The sequence below is a fragment of the Sceloporus occidentalis genome, unplaced genomic scaffold (assembly GCF_023333645.1).
Source record: "Sceloporus occidentalis isolate IW3139 unplaced genomic scaffold, rSceOcc1.0.p SCAF_5, whole genome shotgun sequence".
Lineage (NCBI taxonomy): Eukaryota > Metazoa > Chordata > Lepidosauria > Squamata > Phrynosomatidae > Sceloporus > Sceloporus occidentalis.
The window spans coordinates 156,741,949-156,764,739 of NW_028316985.1; the positions used below are offsets into that span (position 1 = coordinate 156,741,949).

Consider the following 22,791-nt stretch of genomic DNA (forward strand, 5'->3'; position numbering starts at 1 on the left):
TGGAGAGGAAAATAAACATGGTTTCTACTCCGTTTTTTTCAGGAGACACATTTTCATTCCATCATTTTTTGTGTATAAACACTAGATAAACCTTTAAAAATAGCTCCCTTTATACAATGCAAATCTCATCAGAACTCATGAACCTGATCAACAGGCCAAGGAACAAAGATTAAACTGGCTTAAAAATTAAGGGCACACAGCACAGTTAGAGATAAACACTTTTTAGTACAGGTTAAGCCAGTTTAAGATTTAAATATGTACTTAATGTTCATGTCAAAATCAGTGGGATTTAAAGGTGCTTAATTTTGATTGGATTATGGAGTAAGCTAAGCATAGCTTGGAAACATTACATTTTTCGACTACAACTCCCAGAATTGGCCAGCCAGCATGGTCTAAGCAATTTTTGCTCAGAAAGACAGATTCACCATGAGAGGAATGCATCTGAGGAAGTAGATTTAAGTTTACGAAAGCTCTTGGACTACAAATCCCACCAGACCTAGACAACACAGACCTAACATCCACTCTCTGTCTCATTTTGGCAGGGAGAGTCCTGGTTAATCCTCTGCCATCCCAATTTTTCAGCTGCTTTAAAAACATCCCAGTTTCTCTCTCCTCCTCCCACTTCCCCCTTTGACCTCATCTGACTTCAATTGCTGCAAAGTGAAGTCAAAGTACAAAAGTAGTTTGCACGCAGTTAACTGTGCAGAAGTGAGTGGCGAGCGAGGGCATCCTGTCCTTCCCAGGAGTTTATCACATGGGAGGAATTTCTCTTAATTTCGAATGAAAAGAAAGTGGGGCCAGAACGCATTCATGTGAATTTGCTAGTTCAGCGAATTTACATGAATCCGAATTGCATTCGAACTGACTTCCCATTGCCCGAAAATAGCTTGCCATTGCCTGAAATTGCGTGTGATCACCTCTCACGCAATAACATGAAACCCCATGATTGCATTTGGATTGCCATTGGATTATACTTCCAATTTCCCTTGTCTCCCCAGTAGATTCAGGGAAATGTAAAACTGCAGCAGCCTGTCCTAGGAGATTATCAGGAGATTATCAAACCATAGCTGCCAACTTCTTTATTTCAATTAGTCTCAAAGGTGCTACAAGATCTCTCTCTCTCCCAACATGGCTATATCTCTGAATCCCCCAAATTCCCATTTATTCATAGCAAGGTCCCTTTTTAACTTTCATGGAGGTGACACCATGAGTTACCGCACTGGGTGACACCAATCCTGGTGACGCCACTGTTGCCAGGAAAACTCTGTCATAGTGTCAGCATCCCTTGAAGGGACACCAGAACAAAAATGACTCTTCACAACCGATTGGTGATAACAATTACAATCAAGTTAGATGTTTAGCTTTCTCTGTCAGAGAGCTCATGTGCCACAGCAAACTACAGTTTCCAGAATCATAGAATCATAGAGTTGGAAGAGACCACAAGGGCATCCAGTCCAACCCCCTGACATGCAGGAAATTTCAATCAAAGCATCCCTGACAGATGGCCATCTAGCCCCTGTTTAAAGACCTCTAAGGAAGGAGACTCCACTACACTCCAAGGGAATTTGTTCCACTGTTGAACAGCCCTTACTGTCAGGAAGTTCCTCCTAATGTTGAGGTGGAATCTCTTTTCCTGTAGCTTGCATCCATTGTTCCGGGTCCTGTTCTCTGGAGCAGCAGAAAACAAGCTTGCTCCCTCCTCAATATGACATCCCTTCAAATATTTAAACAGGGCTATCATATCACCTCTTAACCTCCTTTTCTCCAGGCTAAACATCCCCAGCTCCCTGAGTCGTTCATCATAGGGCAAGGTTTCCAGACCTTTCACCATTTTAGTTGCCCTCCTCTGGACATGCTCCAGTTTCTCAATGTCTTTTTTGAATTGTGGTGCCCAGAACTGGACACAATATTCCAGGTGGGTCCAGACCAGAGCAGAATACATAGCACTGAGCCAAAGCAGAATTCCACAGCACTGAGCCAGGGCAGTTAAAGCAGTCTCAAACTGGATTATTTCTGCAGTGCAGATGCAATTTTGGAAACCTCTTTCCCCCACACCTTCATATTGCACAGTTCTGCACAGCAAGAGTTTATCACACGGGAGGAATTTCTCTTAATTTCGAATGAAAAGAAAGCGGGGCCAGAACTCATTCATGTTAATTCGCTAGTTCAGTGAATTTACGTGAATCCGAATTGTGTTCGAACTGACTCCCCATTGCCCGAAAATAGCTTGCCATTGCCCAAAATTACGTGTGGTAGTCTATCACGCAATAACGTGAAATGCCATGATTGCGTTCGAATTGCCATTGGGTTATACTTCCAATTTCCCTTGTCTGATAACGTCCAGTGATTGAGAAAAACAGAGCCATTCTTAGCACCGCTAGAAATGACCCCTTGGAAAACTTATCCGGGGTTTGCCTTTCTAGGAGTGAAGTAACTTGAAATTTTAGTTGGGCATTTAGACATCCAAGAGGCGTAGGCTCAAGTCTAGGGAAGCTCATGTGAGCAGTTCAGGATGACCAGACGCCCTCCTTTTCCAGGACATGTCCTCCATTTCCAGGAGGAATGCCAAAATGTCCTCCATTTCTGAGCATGACTAAGAAGCATGAATTTATATTTATATTATTGCTTCGAGCTTTTATCTGGTCACGCCCTACATTTTTTCTTGAATGTCCTACATTTTGCGGTGCCTTGTCCTCTTTTGTGGTTAGGACATCTGGTCATGTTGTACCCCTTTTTTTCTTTCAGATAGGTCCAAAACACACTGCAGAAATAATCCAGTTAGAGACCATTTTAAGTGCCCTGGCTCAGTGCTAGGGAATCCTGGGAAGTGTAGTTTGCTGTGGCACCAGAACTCTCTGACAGAGAAGGCTAAATGTTTCACAAAACTACAGTCCCCAGGATTCCCTAGCACTGAGCCAGGGCAGTTACAGCGGCCTCAAACTGGATTATTTCTGCAGTGTGTTTTGGATCTTAGTCTCAAAGGTGTTACAAGGTCTCTTTGTATCCTGGTCTTTAGAGATGCACCATAAACAGTCCCTTGAAATGGAGGACGTGCCCTGGAAAAGGAGGACATCTGGTCACCCTGAACTGAACATGAGCTTCCCTAGACTTGAGCTTTCCCGGAAGTCCCGAGCAGAGGCGGTTCTCTAAATTCCTCTCTCTATGGGCTGTTCTGCCCACGTGACACACCCCCTCTGTGCGCAGGCGCAGAAGAGCCGGTTTCTCTAGACTTTGGCTCCTCTGCCGCAGGAGGAGGGATGGAAGAGGCCCTGCGGGACCGAGGCGTTGCGAGGCCAGAGGCGCCCCAAGCGAACGGGGTCAGTGGCGGCGGCGGGGACGTGGCAGCGCGGGGCCCCCCGCTCTCCGGCACCTCCTATTGGCTGGACTTCTGGCTCATGATCCTCTTCGACCTGGTCCTCTTCGTCTTCGTCTATCTGCTGCCCTGAAGCCGGTGAGTCACAAGAGGGGCCAGTGACGTCACTCGGGGGGTGACGTCACCTTGTGCCTTGACTCAAAGGGCCGCCCCCTCCTCCTTTGGACTCCATTTCAGCCCAAAGAGGACCCTGAGCAGCAGCGCTTTCTGGGTGCACTCGCCTTACTTGCCCCAGTCCTAATTCCCATATAGACCACTGAATGGCATGCTAGGAAGAGTTGTGACACAAAAGACACGGTTGCTATTATTATATTGGAAAACAATAGTAATAATAATAGTAATGTAGGGGCTCAAGGCACTCGCCTTACTCTTCAGTCCTAATTCCCATATATACTGCTGAATATATGGAGGGACTCAAGGCAGCTCACAGATAAAACCTCTCTCTCTCTCTCTCTCTCTCTCTATATATATATATATATATATCTCACATAAAACATGCACAGTATAAAAATCACATAAAATATAAAGGCAAAGGTATCCTATCCTAATGATCCTATGGTAGTCCCTTGACACAAATGTCTAGTTGTCACTGACTGTAGGGTCAGTGCTCATCTCTGTGACTAAGCCGAAGAGACAGCGTTGTCCAAGGACTGCTCCGGTGGGCATGTGGCCATCATGACTGCACTGAACGCTGAGAAGCTGTACCCATTTGCCTTCCCACTGAGAAGCGGTACCCATTTATCTGCTGGCATGCTTTCAGACTGCTAGCTTGGCAGAAGCTCATCCCATCATGCAGCACTGGGGCCTTGAACTGCCAACCTGCCAATCTTCCAGTCATCAGAACTGGCGTCTTAAGCACTAAGCAGCTGCATCCTGTTGTGGCAATACTTGGGACATAAACAACTGGCAAAATGTAAATTATATTGTTGCTGTTGGGTGCCTTCAAACTGTTTCTGACTTAATGAGACTCTAAGGTAAACCCATCATATAAAACAACTTTTCATAAAATAAAATAAAAAACTATGGGGCTGTTTAAATACTTGAAGGGATGTCATATTGAGGAGGGAGCAAGCTTGTTTTCTGCTGCTCTAGAGAACAGGACCCGGAACAATGGATGCAAACTACAGGAAAGGAGATTCCACCTCAACATTAGGAGGAACTTCCTGACAGTAAGGGCTATTCAGCAGTGGAACACACTTCCTCAGAGAGTGGTGGAGTCTCCCTCCTTGGAGGTCTTCAAACAGAGGCTGGATGGCCATCTGTCGAGGATGCTTTGATTGTGATTTCCTGCATGGCAGGGGGTTGCACTGGACGGCCCTTGTGGTCTCTTCCAATTCTGTGATTCTATGATTTTCATTTCTCCTCCTTCTGAACCTCAGTCTACTCACAACATATCTTCAGTGTTTTAAAGGGATGCAGGTGTGGCACAGTGGTTTGCACATTGGACTAAAACTCTGGAGACCAGGGTTTGATTCCCAGCTCAGCCATGAAACCCACTGGGTGGCCTTGGGCAAGTCACACTCTCACAGCCTCAGAGGAAGGCAATGGCAAATCTCCTCTGAGCAAATTCGTGCCAAGAAAACCCCATGATAGGGTCGCCTTAGTGTTGCCATAACACACACACGGAGGCAAAGCACAATGGCCCATTTCTGCCAAAAGGCAGATATTTGGGGAGAATGGTGTCCTCCCCCCCCCCCCCTTTAGAGTGCCACCTTTTGCAGTCTGAAACTCCTATGTCATGCCCCTGGTGTTACACACACACACACGTGTTGTTCCTATTTTTAAAACAAATAATGTAAAAAAACACCTTGCTCTGCGTAGTGTAATGGTTGTAGTATTGAAGTGTATACATACTGGAGAAATAGCAGTTTGATATAACAGCCATGACTATCTCCTACAGGATCCCAGGATTTAGAGTTTGGTGAGGCACCAGAGCTTTCTGACAGAACAAGCAGAATGCATCACCAAACTACAGATTCCACAATTATGTAGGATAGAGTCATGACAGTTAAAGTAGCATTAAACTGATTTATTCCTGCAATATGGAAACGCTGCTAGAGTGGGATCTGGCGGATCCTTGTTCTGTATTCTCCGAATACCCCAATCTGGCATGGATAATCTCAATTAATCTGCCTTTTCACCTTCTCAAATGATTTTAAAATGTACCCATTTATTCCTCTTCCTCCCTTTGTGATCACTTTACTTCAGTGGCTGGAGACTTGAATTCAGAGTGCAGAAATGTTTGCACTCTGTAAACCAGGGAGGAGGCAGAAGCTCGTCCTTCTCAGTGGGGTCAGGCAAAAGTAAACTGCTGCACCCTCTCCTTGCTTGGGGGTTGTCATTAATAACTTAGCCATCTTGACCACTCTGATGTTGCCAGGCTGCATATATCCTGCTTTTCCTTTGGGAGATGTTGAAGTGTGTGCTTTCTGAAACACTTTAGGTGATCTATGACCAGCTTCTTTTGTCCTAGAGGACAAAACTGTTGTGAGGACAAACTGGAAAGGAGGAGAATCGTGTATGTTGGCTTGAGGTTTTTGGAGGAAAGGTGGAATGCAAAGGTAATGGATAGATACAATGAAATTCAGAGTGATTTATTATGGTTAAACTGGAAGTCATAAAAGAAAGCACAAGCTCTCTAGAAGTTTCCATCACATTGGAGGCCTAAAGGTGCCAGGAAAGGAGTCTTTTTAAGGGATGCATGGTAAGGTGGAAGTGTGGGAAGAGACCAAAAGTGGGATTGTGTGCACATCTACTCAGGAGTAAGCGCCACTAAATCTATTGAGGTTTCTAGGTAAGGGGATCTAGAAATGCACTCATTAGAAAAGACAATGATGTTGTGCTGTGTTGATGTTCCAAATCAGAGGAGAGTGGCTGAGAAGTGGAAGGCTGCTGCTACTGAGCCCTGTCTTCCTCCCATGGTCCAGAGCCATGAAAGGGAGCAGTGTGAAGACAGGCATGACCAGGTTACAGTGCAAGTACCAGCCTTTCCCCCAGTTTGCTTTGGCTGAGAAGGCCAGCCAGGGGAGTGGAGGGGGTGGCTTGTATCTTCAAAAGAAATACTAGTAACAGCACCCCTCCCTGGTGTTCTCTTCCATGCCTGTTTGGCCTGGCCAGGAAGTGATGCCACCCACAGGAAAGCCGTGACAACACAGTAACTACACACCCAGCTCCAAATCAGGAAAGAGAGCAGCTGAAAAGTGGTAGCAGAGGGAGGTATGGGTTAGAAAAGGAGATGGATGACAACACAGCAGGATGTTTTTGCAGCAATGTAACTATCTTAGAAGGCAGACTTGTAGAATGGAGGTGGAGGCAGCTACATACTCCTGGATAATAAAATTCATGAAAGAAAAATCCATGGGCTGTTTTAATGTTGGTCATCCCTGTGCATTAACCTTGTTCATCTCAATGTCTGCTTCTGAGAGTGTGCCTTTAAGAGAACATTCATAAGCTAGGAACATGTTGTTAAGCAGACAGCTGATACACTCATAATTAAAAAATGTTTTCATTGATGTATTTGTATGGTGCTTATTATGCTAGAACACGGCTTCACAACCTGTGCTGAGAGGCCCTTAGGGCTGTGTGTGCACTTCCCAGGTGCTCCGTGGCTGCCCCAGGAAAATGAAAGAAATAAAAATGGAATGAAATTAAAGAATAAGAATATATTCTTATATATGCTCCTAAACGCCATTAACTTGTAAGACATAGGGTAGGCCTCATAAGGGCTCCATGAGTCAAAAGGGTTGGGAACCCTTGTAGAGAATAATACAGATCTTGATTACGGGGCTATATAAAACAGGCACAGGTAATTCCCTGTTGACAAGGTTGTTGTGTCCAACCATAGGGGGTTGTGCTCATCTCCATTACTAAGCTGAAGAGCCAGCGTTGTCAGAGACTAGTCTGATCATGTGGCCAACATTACTGCACAGAACACTGTTTACCTCCCCACTGAAGTGGTACCTATTTATCTACTTGTGTTTGCATGCTTCCAAACTGATAGGTTGGCAGAAGCTGGGACTAGCGATGGGAGCTCAACCCATCATGCAGCACATGAGCCTTGAACTGCCAACCTGCCGATTTTGCAATCAACTGAGTCAGCATCTTAATCACCTGAGCCACCACATCCCTTTGGGCCGTATAGAGACTAATAATTAAAGCAAACTTAAAATAAATCACCAGATTTCAATGGAAATCTTCCTGGCAGCTGTTATTTCTGAGATTGTTTGCTTCTGACTGGAAAAACTGAACGTACTCTATTGCATGGGATGTCCTGTCTTTTTTGGTTCATAAAATTAAGCTAAACTCCAGAGGAAAATTTAAGTAGGAGAAAAAGGAATCCATAGTACATAACCAGCTTAATGGAATTTTCTGCATGTGCTAGTGAAAAAGTGGTCACATTTGTCTAACTACAAATGAATTTAACTTTCATTTTCTTTTTCTGCCAGGGCAACCAGTCAATTCCAGAAAGCCTTTCGTTGTTACTCCTTGAGCAGCACTTCTCTTCAAGACAGGAACTGTGTTATACTCCAGGAAGTGTTACCTGTTTTGGAACTGATGGCACACTTGTTTGAGACTGCTAGATATGGTGTTTCATTGGATGGACTTGGAGCAGATTCCATTTGATATCTATTTTTCACCTGCAAGTTCAAGTTATGCCTGATGTTAAACATTACTAAAGTGGTTAAAAGTTTTCAACTATGTTGAAGTGCTGGTAATCGACTACTAACCTCACTCTTTAATAAAGAGTAATTTAAAATAATCAGAAACAGTATTTTTGTGATGTTATTCAGAACAGCTGAAGAAATCTGGTTTGCAGGTTGATCTCCAAGCAAAAGGGATCTACAGGATGTATAAAATGCTCAATTATAAGGGCCAAGGTAGATATATGGTAGCTTTGTCCTTGTCCATGCTTCTAAAAGTGTGTGATTTTTGTAAGAATATGAGATCAATCCAAACTTTCAGAAATATGTTTGAACAATATTATTTCAAAAATGAACAGTAAATACTGAACTAAGGAAGGTGCTTACACTTGGTCTCCAGAGCCTATTTGCACATGTACTGCTGCAGCTAGACCATAGAGGAAATGGGTATTTAAAAGCATAACAAGTTTGTGCTTAAGAGTTAAGATGGCTATAAAGTACTAAAGCATAAGGCCCTATGTAGTTCTAATACTTTGCGGTAAACATTGTCTTTACAAGTACCTTAATTCTTTGTTTGCCCAATTTTTTTCATTGGATGTGACAGTTTAACAGTTGCTTTAACTATACATTCTGGTGTAAATGAACCTATTCCCATGTTACCTTTATAGCCTTTTGAGACCAACTGGACCAAAGGTATCCATTAGCTTGAATGGATGAATCAGGTCTCTCTGTCCTAGCTATTATTATTATTATTAACCTTTATTTATGAAGCGCTGTAAATTTACACAGCGCTGTACATGCAATACACTGTAATCACTATAATACAAGGACCCAACCACTCCAGGTGAGGTACTCCATCTTACATGAAAACAGAATAGATTGGTATGAAGTTTGTGTTTTATAAGGTGCAGTACTGGTAAATTAGAATCAGATAGCTGTTTATGTGAGAAGAACCTTTCAAATTCTAACAAGCAAAAATTCTGTAGTAACTACTGGCCCAGAAAGACAGTTTCCCCACATTCAAAATGGGGGATGATGTTGCTATTCTTTCCCCTCCTGTGAAGTTTCCATATTTAACATAATCTGTATGTCTAGTATGGGGATATTTTCAACACTGACAACAATTTAATGTGCTGAAACCTAGTACTGAGACTTTCTCTTTATATTCCTGAAATGCTTTTTTCCATAAGTTTTCCACTTTCTATTGTTTTAAGTTGTCTGACCCTCAATTCCTCAGCTACCACCACCCTTTATGGACCAGGAGAGCTGTAGTCTTAACAGCTAGAAAGCCACCATTTCCCCCAGCCCATTATATTTTAATATATAATGATGATCCAGCCCCTTTATAATATTGTTACCTTTTCCCAGCCCATCAAAGGGGGGGGGGGGGGGGAACCATCATCTCCTTGGCTTGGACTGGTGGAGTCCAATATGTAGAGAGCGACATATTCCCCCACTTTAGGGTATTCACCTCTTTCCCCCTCCTCTTGTAATTGGTTAATGTTAATGGGAGTTGGCCAGGCAAATCCAGTTCCATCAGGACTAGCCTGGAAGAAGGAAGAGCCCTCCCTCCAATCCATCTGCCTTGGTCCAGGCCTTAGAGGAAGAGAAGAACCACTGGACCTCATCCCCTTTCCCTCCATCATTCCCTTCTCCTTTTGTTTCGTGTCTTTTAGATTGTAAGCCTGAGGGCAGGGAACTGTCTGATTAAAAATAATATTGTAAGCCACCCTGAGAGCCATTAAGGCTGAAGGGCGGGATATAAATACCTAAATAAATAAATATAAATAAATATAAATAATGTCAATATGTAGTGCTGTTACAGAGAAATGATGAATTGAACTGTATCTAGAATTCTACCTATAAAACTAGTTGCAGTTATTTGAATTTGAGTCTTGATTAACTATTCACATTTAGTTGGAACTTAATTCACCCTCCAAGTGTTTAAAAAGAGAATTCTATACATCAGAATTCCTGGTGTTTAACTACATCCAACATCATTGCCAGTGTTAGTTGTATATAAAAGTATTTGAAAGAGACCAGGTAGGGTAAGACAGCTATACAAACTTACCTAAGAGTACGGTAGGTTCTGTTGAACAAATTAGTATTTAATCCTAAATTTAACATGTCTACACAAAAGGTTCTATAGGAAAAAGAATGTACAATTCATTTAATAAGCTCTCAGACAAACATAAATAAGTTCCATTAGATAAAAACTACCTGCATAATTTATAGATGCAATAGAAAATGCCACAGAACAACATGTCAGTAAGGAATCTTGTTTCATACTAGATAGTTTGGTCATTGTGTTATTTCATGGTAAAGGCTCATGCTCCTAAACTAAGGAGTAGCTTTACTGTTTGGATATAAAATTAAACACACACCAATTGAGCTGCTCATGCTTGCTTGAAAGAACAAACCTAGCAGCAGTGAAACAGACCTTATTTGGAAATATGTACATGTAAGCTAAGTACTGTATAGGCTAACTTCATTTATCTGACAAGTTGAAACAAGCAGAAAAATGCACCTTTGGATCAAAACTTTCTAAAGACAAATGAAAATATTGTTTACAAGACATGTTAAATGCATTTAGCATTACAAAAGTCATACAAATCTATAATCTTAAGGGAACAATTATAAAAATAGGCACCCTGGAAAAAAAATTCTGCACATCTGCTAGCAAATATTCATCTACTTAGAGTGCAACGGTCTGTTATAAAACTGACCATAATGAAATAAGCATTGTTTTGATAGCCACAAATCTGTACAAAAGGTTGTCAAAAGACTGAAATAAACATATAATGTACAAGAAGAATATATACTATTGAATATCTTTCTAATAAGCATAATCGATTTACTAATTGTGCTTCTTAGCACTTTAAAAACACATTTACAGTTAAATGTTTCTCATTTATACAGAAATTTAACATTAGCTATGCACATTTTTAAAATGTAATAATGCTCTTACAACAGATCATTCACATTTGTTAATGTTTATATCAATACTGCAAATTCAAATACGTAATTTCTAGTAAGAGCTTTCAATTGTATATTTACAGATTCCAGTATCTTACAATTCCATTTTTACACATGAAGGCCTTAAACTATTAACACATTACCTGTGTAAAAGTCATGAAATGAGATTTTTAAAATTTCATTTTAAAAATTAGTATAAACAATAAGTTTGCATAGCTGCTTTTACATGAACCTTCTGGCCTATACTGAAGACAGAATTTTAGTTTCACTTGTAGTCATACTAATATTACATAGCTATTCTTTAAACAAAACACCTTCTGCAAAAATATTACTGTTAGGGACAAAGGTAGGAAACAACATCTAAAGCAACTGATGCACATGGATTTGGTCTGCTGCAAAATGGTAACAAATCACAGATTGCATTTACAGTAAAGATACTGTCAAAATAAAAATCAGAGTGGGCAGCAGCTGGGGGTGTTGGACTGTGCTCCTACACAGGGGACCTTGGAAGGCCAAACACTCTTACATTCTTGGGGGGCTGAAAATGATCCCCATGCACCTCTGGAGAGTATTTTCAGTCTCCAGGCCGTTTTAGATGAATAGGGGCTTTTATCTAACTAAAAAGCTTGGTTCCTAGGGTTGTGGGGGGATCATTTTTTAGGAAAAAAAGGGGTCTCAAAAGCAAACTTAGTGACTGCTTTTTTCCACACCCTCAATGTGGGTCTCTTTCTGTGTGTATACTCACATGCACACACATATATTGCTCAGATGAGACATGGTTCCTACAAGGCTATACGGATTATAATTTGAAGGGTTAGAAAAATCCCACATTCGGCCGAATAGGAAATTTCACAGTTTTCAGTCTACTTTTTCCTATGACAAGGGAGCAAGCAAACCCAAGACTACTCCCCCCCCCCAACTGCATTACAGTTAGAATCATGGAGCAAAGTAACATTTTCAGTTGATCAAAAGTAGAAGTAGAAATTTGCATTCTGTACTTAATACAAGTCCAGTGCAAGCATATGATAAAGTGTTTTAAATCACATCAGCTATCATGATGCTTAAAGCAAAAAGGCATGTCCAGTGGACCCTTGTTATATGCTGGGGTTTGGGTCCAAGATCCCTCGTGTATAACAAAATCCGTGTATGCTCAAGTCCCATTAAATATAATGACATAGCAAAATGGTGTCCCTTATAAAAAATGGAAAATCAAGGTAAATTTATACTTTTTTGGAACATTTCAAACCGTGTATGCTGGAATCCGTGTATAAAAAATCTGTGTGTAAGAAGGGCTGACTGTATATTTTCTCAGAGCCATGATCTTTGTAATCTTTGTATCGACCCGATGAATTTCATAGAGTTTTCTTAGGCAAGGAATACTCAGAGGTGGATCTGCCAGTTCCTTCCTCTGAAATATAACCTACAGAACTATTTATTGGTGCTCTCCCATCCAACTACTAACCGGAGCTGACCCTGCTTAGCTTCCAAGATCAAGTTGGATCTGGTGCCTTTAGGGCAGTGGTCCCTAAAGTGCCCTTTAAGAGATTTTGGACTTCAGCTCCCAGAAGCTTCAGCCATGTTGACCAACAGTCTGGGATTCTGGGAGCTGAAGTCCAAATCCCTTAAAGAGCACAGTTTGGGGACCACTACTTTGGGATATTTAAATGCTTACCCAAATTATGAAAGTATTGTGCCATATAGTTTATTTTTATCCTACAGCAACTAAATAGGAATTCCATGTAAACCTAAAAGAAATTAGTAGTTTGAATTAAGACATTAAGAACACCAAAAAGCACTTTCCATTCATGCAGAGAAGCATATGCTGCTTCACTCAGCAACACTGATACAAAAATATATCTATACAATTTATGATATGAAAATCTTTCTTGCAGCACAAGGATAGCCTCAAACAATCTTACTACATACAACTGCTTTGCAGTAGTTAAAGAATGCTGTATAGAATACCTATTATTGTTTTTAAAAACTCCTGTTGCCATTTTATATATTAAAATAAGATCTATATCATTCATTAAGGCATCATTTCACGCAATTAAAAAACTACTAGACAGTCATGTGTTAAAGAAATCCCAGACCACAGGAATAATTGACTCAACATTTTCAGATAAATTACTATTTTGAGTAATATAAAATATATGTCCATAATATTTTTTTCTGATTATATGTACCATTCTGTGCATAATTCTGATCCTTCAGTACATCACACCAGTATTTAAAGGACTCCAGGTTAGGCGTAAAATAAAAAGTTCTAAAGTGAGTCTACAAACTTCCATCTTACAATTTTAACAAGGCAAACCAGTAGTACTACTACTATGACTCAAAAAGATTACCTGAAAGTAAGGGAAGGTCAAAACAACACTTCCATTAAATGCACTTTACTTTTCATGTTCTTGCAAGGGATTCTAAAAAAGGATTCCTAGATAGAACTGGTGCTTGAAATTACCTTATGCAATAATTTCTTTTTATTCTCTTGACTGCTCAGAACACCTTAGCAAGAGCTGCTCACTCCCTAGGGAAGACCATCTCATATTACTAAGGTAGGGGTAGGCAACTTCAGGAAACCTAGACACCAGACCCATTATGGGTCACACCAGCTAGCATCTCCTGGCAAAACCAGAAGTTATTAGTCACTTCTGATTTTTTTTAATGGGGTTGTATGATAAAGGTGGGGGAAGACCTTGTATTTTTGAGGATACTTGGGCCATTTGGATACCTTTGGAGACACAATTCTTCTTCCACCACTCACTTTGGGGGCTACATGATTCCCACTACTGGTGTAGACAATGTGTGACACAATGGCTTGTGGATCCCCCCCCCCCCCCCTTGGTGCCCTGGAAGTGACTAGCTAGCTACATAGTGACATCACATAGCTATGAAAGCCTTGATAACAGACTTGGCAGAGACAGATGCAGCATGCAATCCATACATAGCCACCTTTCCCTGAACTAGTATATTTGTTCATATATACAAAGGGTAGAATGATACATGCCATGGTGAGGTAGTACAGTTCACATGAGAGTATAACTTTTAAGGTGAGTGTGTGAAAATGCCTCCATAGGAAAAATCACATCTCATAAAAATTCTGATAATTCAGAAATAATACCCCATGAAGAGCTTTACACAAGGGACAATTTTCATGTAGGGGCTAAAACTCCCAAGTGAAATCTGAGGTAGTGTAAGCCCCTAGTGGAACTGTACTACTTTGTTATTGCATGTATCCTTTGGCTGTCAATTTGCTCATTTAAAAATAAAGATATTCCCTATATCATTTCAACCAAATTTAGGCAAGTTAACAGAATTAATGGGATGTATTTCCCTTCCACTGCTTCAAACTTGTGGATGATTATTCAATATTAGATTTATCTAGATTGCTCAAATTCACTGAACAATTATGCCTAAACATTTCCTAATGTGCAAACAAAACGACAACTGAAGATTAACAAATACATGATTTCTAAGATGTAATCTAAAGAAAGTGCCTTACAATATAGTTTAATAACTAATCAACTGTGAGATCAGAGCCGACTGTTATGAATTTGAATCAATCTTATTTTAAGTTGATTTAAACAAGTCATGCCATGAAGGAGCAGCAATAATTGGTTGCAAAAGGCAAGCTATTCCTATTTCTCAAATGAAATACAAGTATAGATGGTATTTCTTGCATCAATTCTGGTTGAGTTTTCATTAGCTTATAATGGGCACAAATCTTGTTGAAGTAAAAAAAAGACAAATATATTAGTACAGGACCAAAATACCATGCATCTTTCTTGATCACACATGCATGTGCTAAGCACAGTTCAACAGCTGTAATTTCTAAATTAGGTGAGATACAGAAACCTAAACATCCCATCATGTACCAAGTATTTGTATTAATTCATTACTAATTTTACCTATTGCAATACACATTTCCAATGTTAGGTTTATGTCTTTGCTCAGTTGTGGGATAATCTGATTCACATGTATGGTATGAAGGGTTCAGATGCAGAGAATTTGGTGGTAATGATGTTTCTTTGTTCAATACACCACTATCTGCAAAATATAGCTTGGGTCTCTGGTGGTATTTTATCCTGTATGTATCAGTCATACAATTATCAACTGAAAAGTACGTCGTAAGAGATACAATATCATTTGCATTTGCATCGAGTGAGCTAGCATGGGATCCCATAAGACAAGCCCCCTTATTTGTAGAATTACCGGAAACAGCCCACAAATCATTTCCTGATAAACTTGATGGAACATCTGTCTTCAAGGACCCATTGTCCTGAAATGATGTTTTAAGTCTTTCTTCATCTGCAAATGGATTTGCTTCAGTTGTAGCTTTTAAAGTAACATTTGCAATATGCCTTTCAATATTTGAAGGATTTGTGCACAGTATTTCTGTTAGTTTTGGATCTACAGCGGATTCTTGTTCTGATCCATGCAAATTAGTCACACTATATTTCTTTGGTGGCAGAGGAGGAGGAAGATTTTGGTAAATTGCTTCAGGAGTATCATCAGTCTTGCTTCCATACAAAGGAATTTTACGCTCAACTGATAAAGATGATTCAGGATAGGAAGGTTTGGATATATTCTGTTGTAAAAAAAATGCAAGTGCTGGCTTGGATCTCATTGTCTGTGTGTGAGATAACTGCAACTGGGCAGAGAGAGATTCCCTATTTAGAATCCTGTCAGGCATTGTTGTGTTCTCACCATTGTAAGAACTTGAACTCTCAGTACTGTGCACTGGTATGATTGTTTCCTCAAGTATATTGTCCTTAGGCCATCGTGCAGAGCTTTGCTCACTTAATGCACTGTTGTTCTTCATTTCTCTGTCAGTGTGGTCTTTTAAAGTGCTCTGTAGCGTTAAAGGAAAAAACTTCTTATTGCAATCAGGTACATCAATCCTAGAACATAAAAGATTAAAGTGACAGTTAAAACTACAGAACAACCCAACAGACATTTCATATTATTTCTGTTATTCTAGCTGAGCTGTGAAGAGGTACACTAAGATGGTCGGGAAAAAGTGGCTTGAAGCTAACTTTTCCGAAGCCACATTGAAACCCCACCAACCGCACCGCCTGCTCCAAAGGTGGCTGGAGTGCACATGTCATGACTATATGACGAGGCTTTTTAACTGTTTCCCCCATCATCATGTGCATCTTCACAGGAGCAAACCAAGGAGCAAGTACCAAAGAGCCACTGCTGTTATTTTCCTGCCCAGGCATTGAAAGGCAAGAAATGCCGCCACAGCAGAAAGAGTAGAAGAGGTCAGTGCTTTTAGGTTCTCCCAGAACGCACTAAGCTCTCGCCTTTTGCCACTCTACTCAGAGAAGAGGTATGGTTCCGTATTTGATAAAAGTTAAGGTACAGAGTTTACGATGACCTGTGGATAAGCTGACCAAACTTTTTGGGGTAAATTTTTTGACTACCACTTCTAGACTTATACATGTGTACATACAGTATTTATATTTTAAAATTATTTCTTTTGCTTATGCATCACCATCAATCATTTCATTTAAAACCTGCCCTCATAAAAGCTGAGAGTAGCTAAAAATCTAGGTATTTTAACTGACTAAAATTATACATCATGTTAAGTTATTGAAACACAGTTGTAACCACAGAAATAAAGATATACATGTTCACCCTCCTTCCTCAGATGCTCTTCTTAACAATATTGAATTGCCCTCTCAAACACTGACAATTCCATATATTTTTTCCTACATGCCATCTACATAATATTTGAATGCAGGGCTGCTCATAGCAAGGTGTCTGATTATTTTACAACATGGACAAGGTGAAAGAAAAGAAGGTGCTATTTATGAACTTTTAGGTGAAGAACAGCACTTTGAGACCATACCCAGAAACAAGCTAAGGGCCTTTACAGACTGGGGGAAAGAGGTGGAGAGAGGCTGCCCCTTCCTCCCCCGGATTGTGGCTGCATCAATCAAATGGTGCAGCAACGATGCGCCTGGAAAAAGGAGCTGCGAAACGCTGAGGCGCCATTAGCACTGTTGAGCAGCACGGTAACATCTCTTGTGCACCATGCCGTTTGGTGCGCAGACAGCGCTGTAGGGCTCAGGATCGTGCGGATGCTCTGCTCTCCCGAGCCCTAAAATCGGGCCCAGGCTGGTGCAAGGCGCCAGTCTGTTCCGGGCCTAGGTCTTCAAAGATCATTAAACACTGGAGTAACATGTCAGACCTGTGAATGACAGTTAATAACTTTGACCACCAAACCAACGGTCATTTCCAGATATTTTACAAAATTGTCGTACAGTGGCCCCTTGTTATCCGCTGGGGTTTGGTTCCAAGATCCCCCGTGGATAACAAAATCTGTGAATGCTCAAGTCCCAATGAAATATAATGACATAGCACAATGGAAAATCAAGGTTTGATATTTGAAATTTATACTTTTTTTGAACATTTTCAAACCGTGGATGCTTGAATCTGTGTATAAAAAATCTGTGTATAAGAAGGGCCGACTGTACTTGTTACAGTTCTGTAACTTGAATTTTTCCAAAACTAACAGGTGCAAAACCAAACCAAAACCAAAATGAATGGTGCAAAACTAAATATGAAAAGCTTTACTTTTGTAACATTATTTTTTAATTAATCTGTATGGATGACAGTGATTAATGAAACAGCTGAAACAGCATTGCTGGTTTCCCGTTCATTTCTGGGCAGAATTCAAACAGCTTCATTTATATACTGCTTCATATTGAACTAACAGTGTCTAAACAGTTTACAACTGTAAGCTAATTGCCTCCAACAATCTGGGTACTCATTTTAGCAACCTTGGAAGGATGCAAGCCTGAGTCAAGCTTGAAGCCCTTTTGCTGGTATTGAACTTGCAACCATATGGTTTTGAGTGAGTGGCTGCAATACAGGCATTTAACCACTAAGCCACCAGGGCTTCAAAGTATTGTAGGTCATTACCTACAAAGCCCTACACAGCTTAGGTCCAGACTAAGAGAGACCATGTCTATGAGAGACCGTATCTCCCCATATGAACCTGCTCAAGCTCTATGATCCTCAGGAGAAGGCTTTCTCTTGGTCCCGCCAACATCACAGGTTTGCCTGGTGAGGTTTTGAAAAACAGCTTTCTCGGTGGCTGCTCCCACCCTCTAGAAAATGCCCTTCCGCAAGAAGCAAGGTTGCCCCACCTGCTTGCCTTTTGTTGGCAAGCAGAAACGGTTTTATTCAGGCAGGCTTTTAATTTGTAAATAATGGGATGGCTTTTATATGGGGTGTTTGTTATATGGGGTGGGTATTGTGGTTTTAATGTTTGTAACTTTATATTGGCCTGTTACAGACAGCCAAAATAAAGCTGCTTCGAGTCACAGTGGAGGTATGGTGTTTCAATGATGCATGCGTCCTAAGAGTCCAGAAGTCGCACCAAAGCCACGCTCCAGCCCTAAGGACTGGAGCATGGCTTTGGTGCAGCTTCTGGACTCTTAGGGCTCATGGATCATTGAAACACCATGCCTCCACTGTGACTCGAAGCAGCTTTATTTTGGCTGTCTGTAACAGGCCATTGTTTTTAGCTGGTGTTTTTAATTGTTTTATTGTAGCATGTTTGTAAGAATTTTTATTTGTGAGCCACCTTGGGTCTCTTTCTGGGTGAAAGGCAGCACAAATCAAATAAATAAATACATAAAATAAGTTTTCAAACTCTGAAAAATGTTTCAACTTAGGTATCCAAAACATGGGATCGAAAATATTAATACACAGAGATTTTAGACACATAGGTTTCATTTGTCTTCAAAGTTTTTTTTAAAAAAAACATTTTCAAGATATTTATTACAGTGTAACAAAGTGTGGTTTCATATCCGAACTGCTTTAGACTAAATTTGGGAAATCCATAGTCCTTGGGAGGTCTCTCCTGCACCCCACCCTCCATGCACCCTCCAAAATCCCCTCCTCAGGGAACAGTGGGTTCAGACAGTTTAACCTACATCCTCTCCATGTAAATTGGGGTCCACCCAGCTCAGAAAACAATTGCTTGCCTACTCGGGGAATGCAATTTACACAGACAATTCTTTGTCGCCTGACCATAAAGCACAGCGGCTACAATGCCAAATAGATATTCTACTTGGTGTGTTCCACTACTGCTCTCTGAAGAAAGGATCCCAGAGCATCTGAGCTCAGAGGGCAAACACAACAATACATACTTAGCCATGGCATTTACTTATTAGTCTATCTGGTATGTTCTACTGTGGGACAATTCAACACAACTGTGTCTTTCCATTCCACGAAGCACCTATTTGGCAAGTAGGAGAAGCTAGCTTATGATGGAAAGGATGGAGTGCAAGGATGGTCATTAACTGCATAGCATCTCCTACAGGTAAACTGCAGCTGCTTGGTGGGGTAGGCACAGTGTGTGCATCTATCTATTCTTCTGTTGCAGGAGTATATGTCCATTTGTTAAGGGGAAAGGGAAGGGTGTATGTTCTTGTCTGGCCTGAACTGGAAGCTCTCTCTCTCTCTCTCTCTCTCCCCCCTCTCTCTCTGGACTTTATCACACAGGGGAAATCGAGGGGTTTAAACAGTGAAAACTGAATAAAATTTGTGCAATCACGATTAACATTTTCACACACATTGCAATTAAAGAGTCATTATCCTGGGAATAAACAGGCAATAAACAGCAACAAATCATTCACAGGATTTCCCTGTGAATGATTTGTTGCTGTTTACTGCCTGTTTAATCCCGTGATAATGACACTTTAATTGCAACGTCATGTGAAAATTTTAATCGTGACTGCATGGTTTTCATATGATTTTCACTGTTTAAACCTGTGATTTTCCCCATGTGATAAAGTCCTCTGTTCTAGGAAGGATGAATATGTAGGACTTCACTCACCACCAGCACTGCTGCAGCACTGCAATACCTAAGAGGTTCACCAACTCTCCACTCAGAAAAGGTTGCCCAACACTGCTTTAGCTGTATAGATAGAGTTTTAAAATAGTTACCTTTTCAGTGGCATACTGTGCATCTGTAGATGAGATGCTGACGATGTGTTATGAGTTCTGTAGTTCACATGGGTATTCACCTGGTCTTTCTTCAAACCTACAAAACAGTGTTCATATTTACCTTCAACACATAGTATTGACTTGGTTTTGCCATGGCTTTCCTCTGAGGCAGAGAGTGTGTAATTTGTTCAAAGTCACCTAGCAGCTTTTCATGGTCAAATGGGGATTCAAACACTGGTCTCCATGGCCATAGTCCAATACTTAAACGATTACATTACACCGGCTCCCCTTTCAACATATTACAGTATTCCAAAAAATCTCTTAAAACAGCTTTATTTATAAGGGTAAAAAGATACTCCCTCTTTCCAGGAGCCATAAATGTTGCAAGCTTTTGACATTTTAACATGTTTAGATGTCAATAAAAGTACATGGATTCTTTTTAGACACTAGAAGTCAGCCAAATTTAAGCCCTTTTAAAGTCTGCATGAGTGCAACTGGAAAGATTTAAGCACTTATTTTCAACTGATGTAGCTCACTTGTGATCATGGCTGGCCATCACTATATTAATATAGATTTCTGAAAGTGAACATTATCTGCTCCAGGATATACAGCTCTCTGGATGCTTTCCAGAGGCAAGCTGAACATATGTTTTAGGGAACTGCTCACTAATCCTATCTATTGAACATTTTCCTGCTGTTCTGCTCTGATGATGAATTATAATGCATGCTGTAAAATGCATTTAGGACAAGATTTGGGATGCATGGAGAACAACTATATACACATGAACAAATAAATCTGGGACATACTTATAAAATTAAAACATATGATGTAACATATGTAATATATGACTTGAGAAAATAACATCAAGGTGTCAGTGTGGATTCTAAGATTGCTGCATTTACAAATACATGTTTTGGAAGTGAAATTCTGCTATTTTGCCATCAAAGTCAAATGATACTAAAAGAAGAAACACCAAGGAACTAAAGGCAACCATGTTATCCTACAAGAAACTAATGTGAAACTATTGTGAAAAGATTTTCTGTATACATTTGCATGTCACTGTACTGATGTTTTCCAAACATGCTACAGACACAACTGGTTACATTTTCTATACACATTAAAGAGTGTCGTTCATTGCTATGCAATTGCATGCACTCAACAGGAGGAGGCAGCAGATGCTCATAATATGAGACTCCTATAATATGGCAAGTGTTCAATCAAAGCTGCTCACTGACACCAGAAGGTTTGTGCCTTCAAAATTCCAGCTAATTTAAAAATAGAAGTGTTATTTTTCTCTTCTGCTGACATGAAGATCCATGCATGGTTAAAACCAGAGACAGTCCAATAGGAATTTGGCTCTAGGATCTAGTCAAACTAAATATGGCAGACATCAGGCCTATAGAGCACAGCATTCATTATTATCAGTGAAGCATTAACAGTAACAAAAAATAATTTTTGCTTCTGTTAATTTTAGAATTCACTTGGAAAATTGTTTCACTATACAAACACTTTAAAGTTCTCCCTGAATGGATGGAGAGGCAGCTATCTTGTCCAAAATCTTGAACCATCTTTCAGAAAACAATTTAGTTTATAAATGATTGTGTCATTTTTACATGACTTTTTGCCAGATGTTAGGAAACCAGAAAGCATGCTGAAAAGTGTAATAATGATCAGAGGGAAGGGAAAAAGAAATAGAAAATGTGTTACACAGCTGCAGCAATTGTAAGTACAAAGGGGATTACATTTCATAGAATCATAGAGTTGGAAGAGAACACAAGGGCCATCCAGTCCAACCCTTTGCCATGCAGGAACTCACAATCAAAGCATCCCCGACAGATGGCCATCCAGCCTCCACTTAAAGATTTAAAAATTAACTATCATTTAACAATCAGATAAAACAGCTAAATACTTACCATCCAAAGAGTTTTTGTCCTGCTGAGAGGTAGACTGCAAGACACACCCAGAATATCTGACCGATAGATTCTGATCACTATAATATACAATGATGTGTCAAACAATTAGCTGCTGCCAAAATGGAGATTTCACTAAACTTAAGTATCAAACAACATTTCACTAAAATGTTAATTGAACAATTATGTTTATCATATTGGAGACTTCCAAATGGAAAGCTCCTGTACAAGAAGACATATGCACAATAACTCCTCTTAATTTTCCTTTCTCTCTTCCAATCCTGGAAGAGATGTTTGTTAGCAATTCTGTCATGTCATTTGTCTCCCTTTCAGAAGACAAGCAGCCAATGCAGAAGCACCAATATAGTGTACCTGACCAAGCAGAAGTTAAATTAGAAATGGCAAGCAAAGACACTTGCAAGGTCACTGTACCTTCACTCTGCATGAACTCTCCTTTCTCCCCCTCTCTCTCCCATACACACACGCACATACAAACAGAGAGAGAGATTATGCTCTGGATATCCTCAGACATTTGGCAGCAGTACTAATATTTCAATGAAAGTATGTAAACCTTTGGAGCAGGGAAAGTTTTTTGTTTGTTTTTATTTTAAAGCTAAGAAGCAAGGTAAAATGCTGTAAATAAAAGTCAAACATTACAACATGAAAATGCAGGAGCATTATTATCAGTGCATATTTTCAAAAGGGAAAAAAGGCCGTGTTAATTGATACCTTTGTTATGTTATTAAATAAAAAATACAGGAAACTTTACTTAGGAGACATTAAATCCAGTAACTATTTTATTCAGAGTTTTGAGTACTATGAGAACTAGGGTTTTTTGACATTTCCCCCCACCAGGATGAATTTACATTGTGTCATTACGGTACCAGTACTTGTTTCCTCAGTCAAGGTTTCAAGACAAAAAAATTAA

General features: G+C 40.1%; 1 protein-coding gene and 1 long non-coding RNA gene across 3 annotated transcripts in view; one reads left to right on the forward strand and one right to left on the reverse strand.

Moving 5' to 3' along the window:
* Window positions 1-3,192: 3,192 nt before the first annotated feature.
* LOC149313020 (uncharacterized) lies at window positions 3,193-8,139 on the forward strand. Its single transcript, XR_016281340.1, has 2 exons — window positions 3,193-3,451; window positions 7,819-8,139. It is a non-coding gene; the product is annotated as an uncharacterized LOC149313020 (long non-coding RNA).
* Window positions 8,140-10,100: 1,961 nt separating this feature from the next.
* USP53 (ubiquitin specific peptidase 53) overlaps window positions 10,101-22,791 on the reverse strand; it is a 44,430-nt gene continuing 31,739 nt past the window's right edge. For both annotated transcript variants that reach the window (XM_089525883.1, XM_089525882.1), the window contains 3 exons: window positions 21,867-21,943; window positions 19,954-20,050; window positions 10,101-15,890 (listed from right to left, as the gene is read on the reverse strand). In XM_089525883.1, the coding sequence (XP_089382009.1) occupies window positions 14,894-15,890; window positions 19,954-20,050; window positions 21,867-21,943 (1,171 nt within the window). In that variant the 3' untranslated portion in view covers window positions 10,101-14,893. The remainder of the gene's footprint in view (window positions 15,891-19,953; window positions 20,051-21,866; window positions 21,944-22,791) is intronic.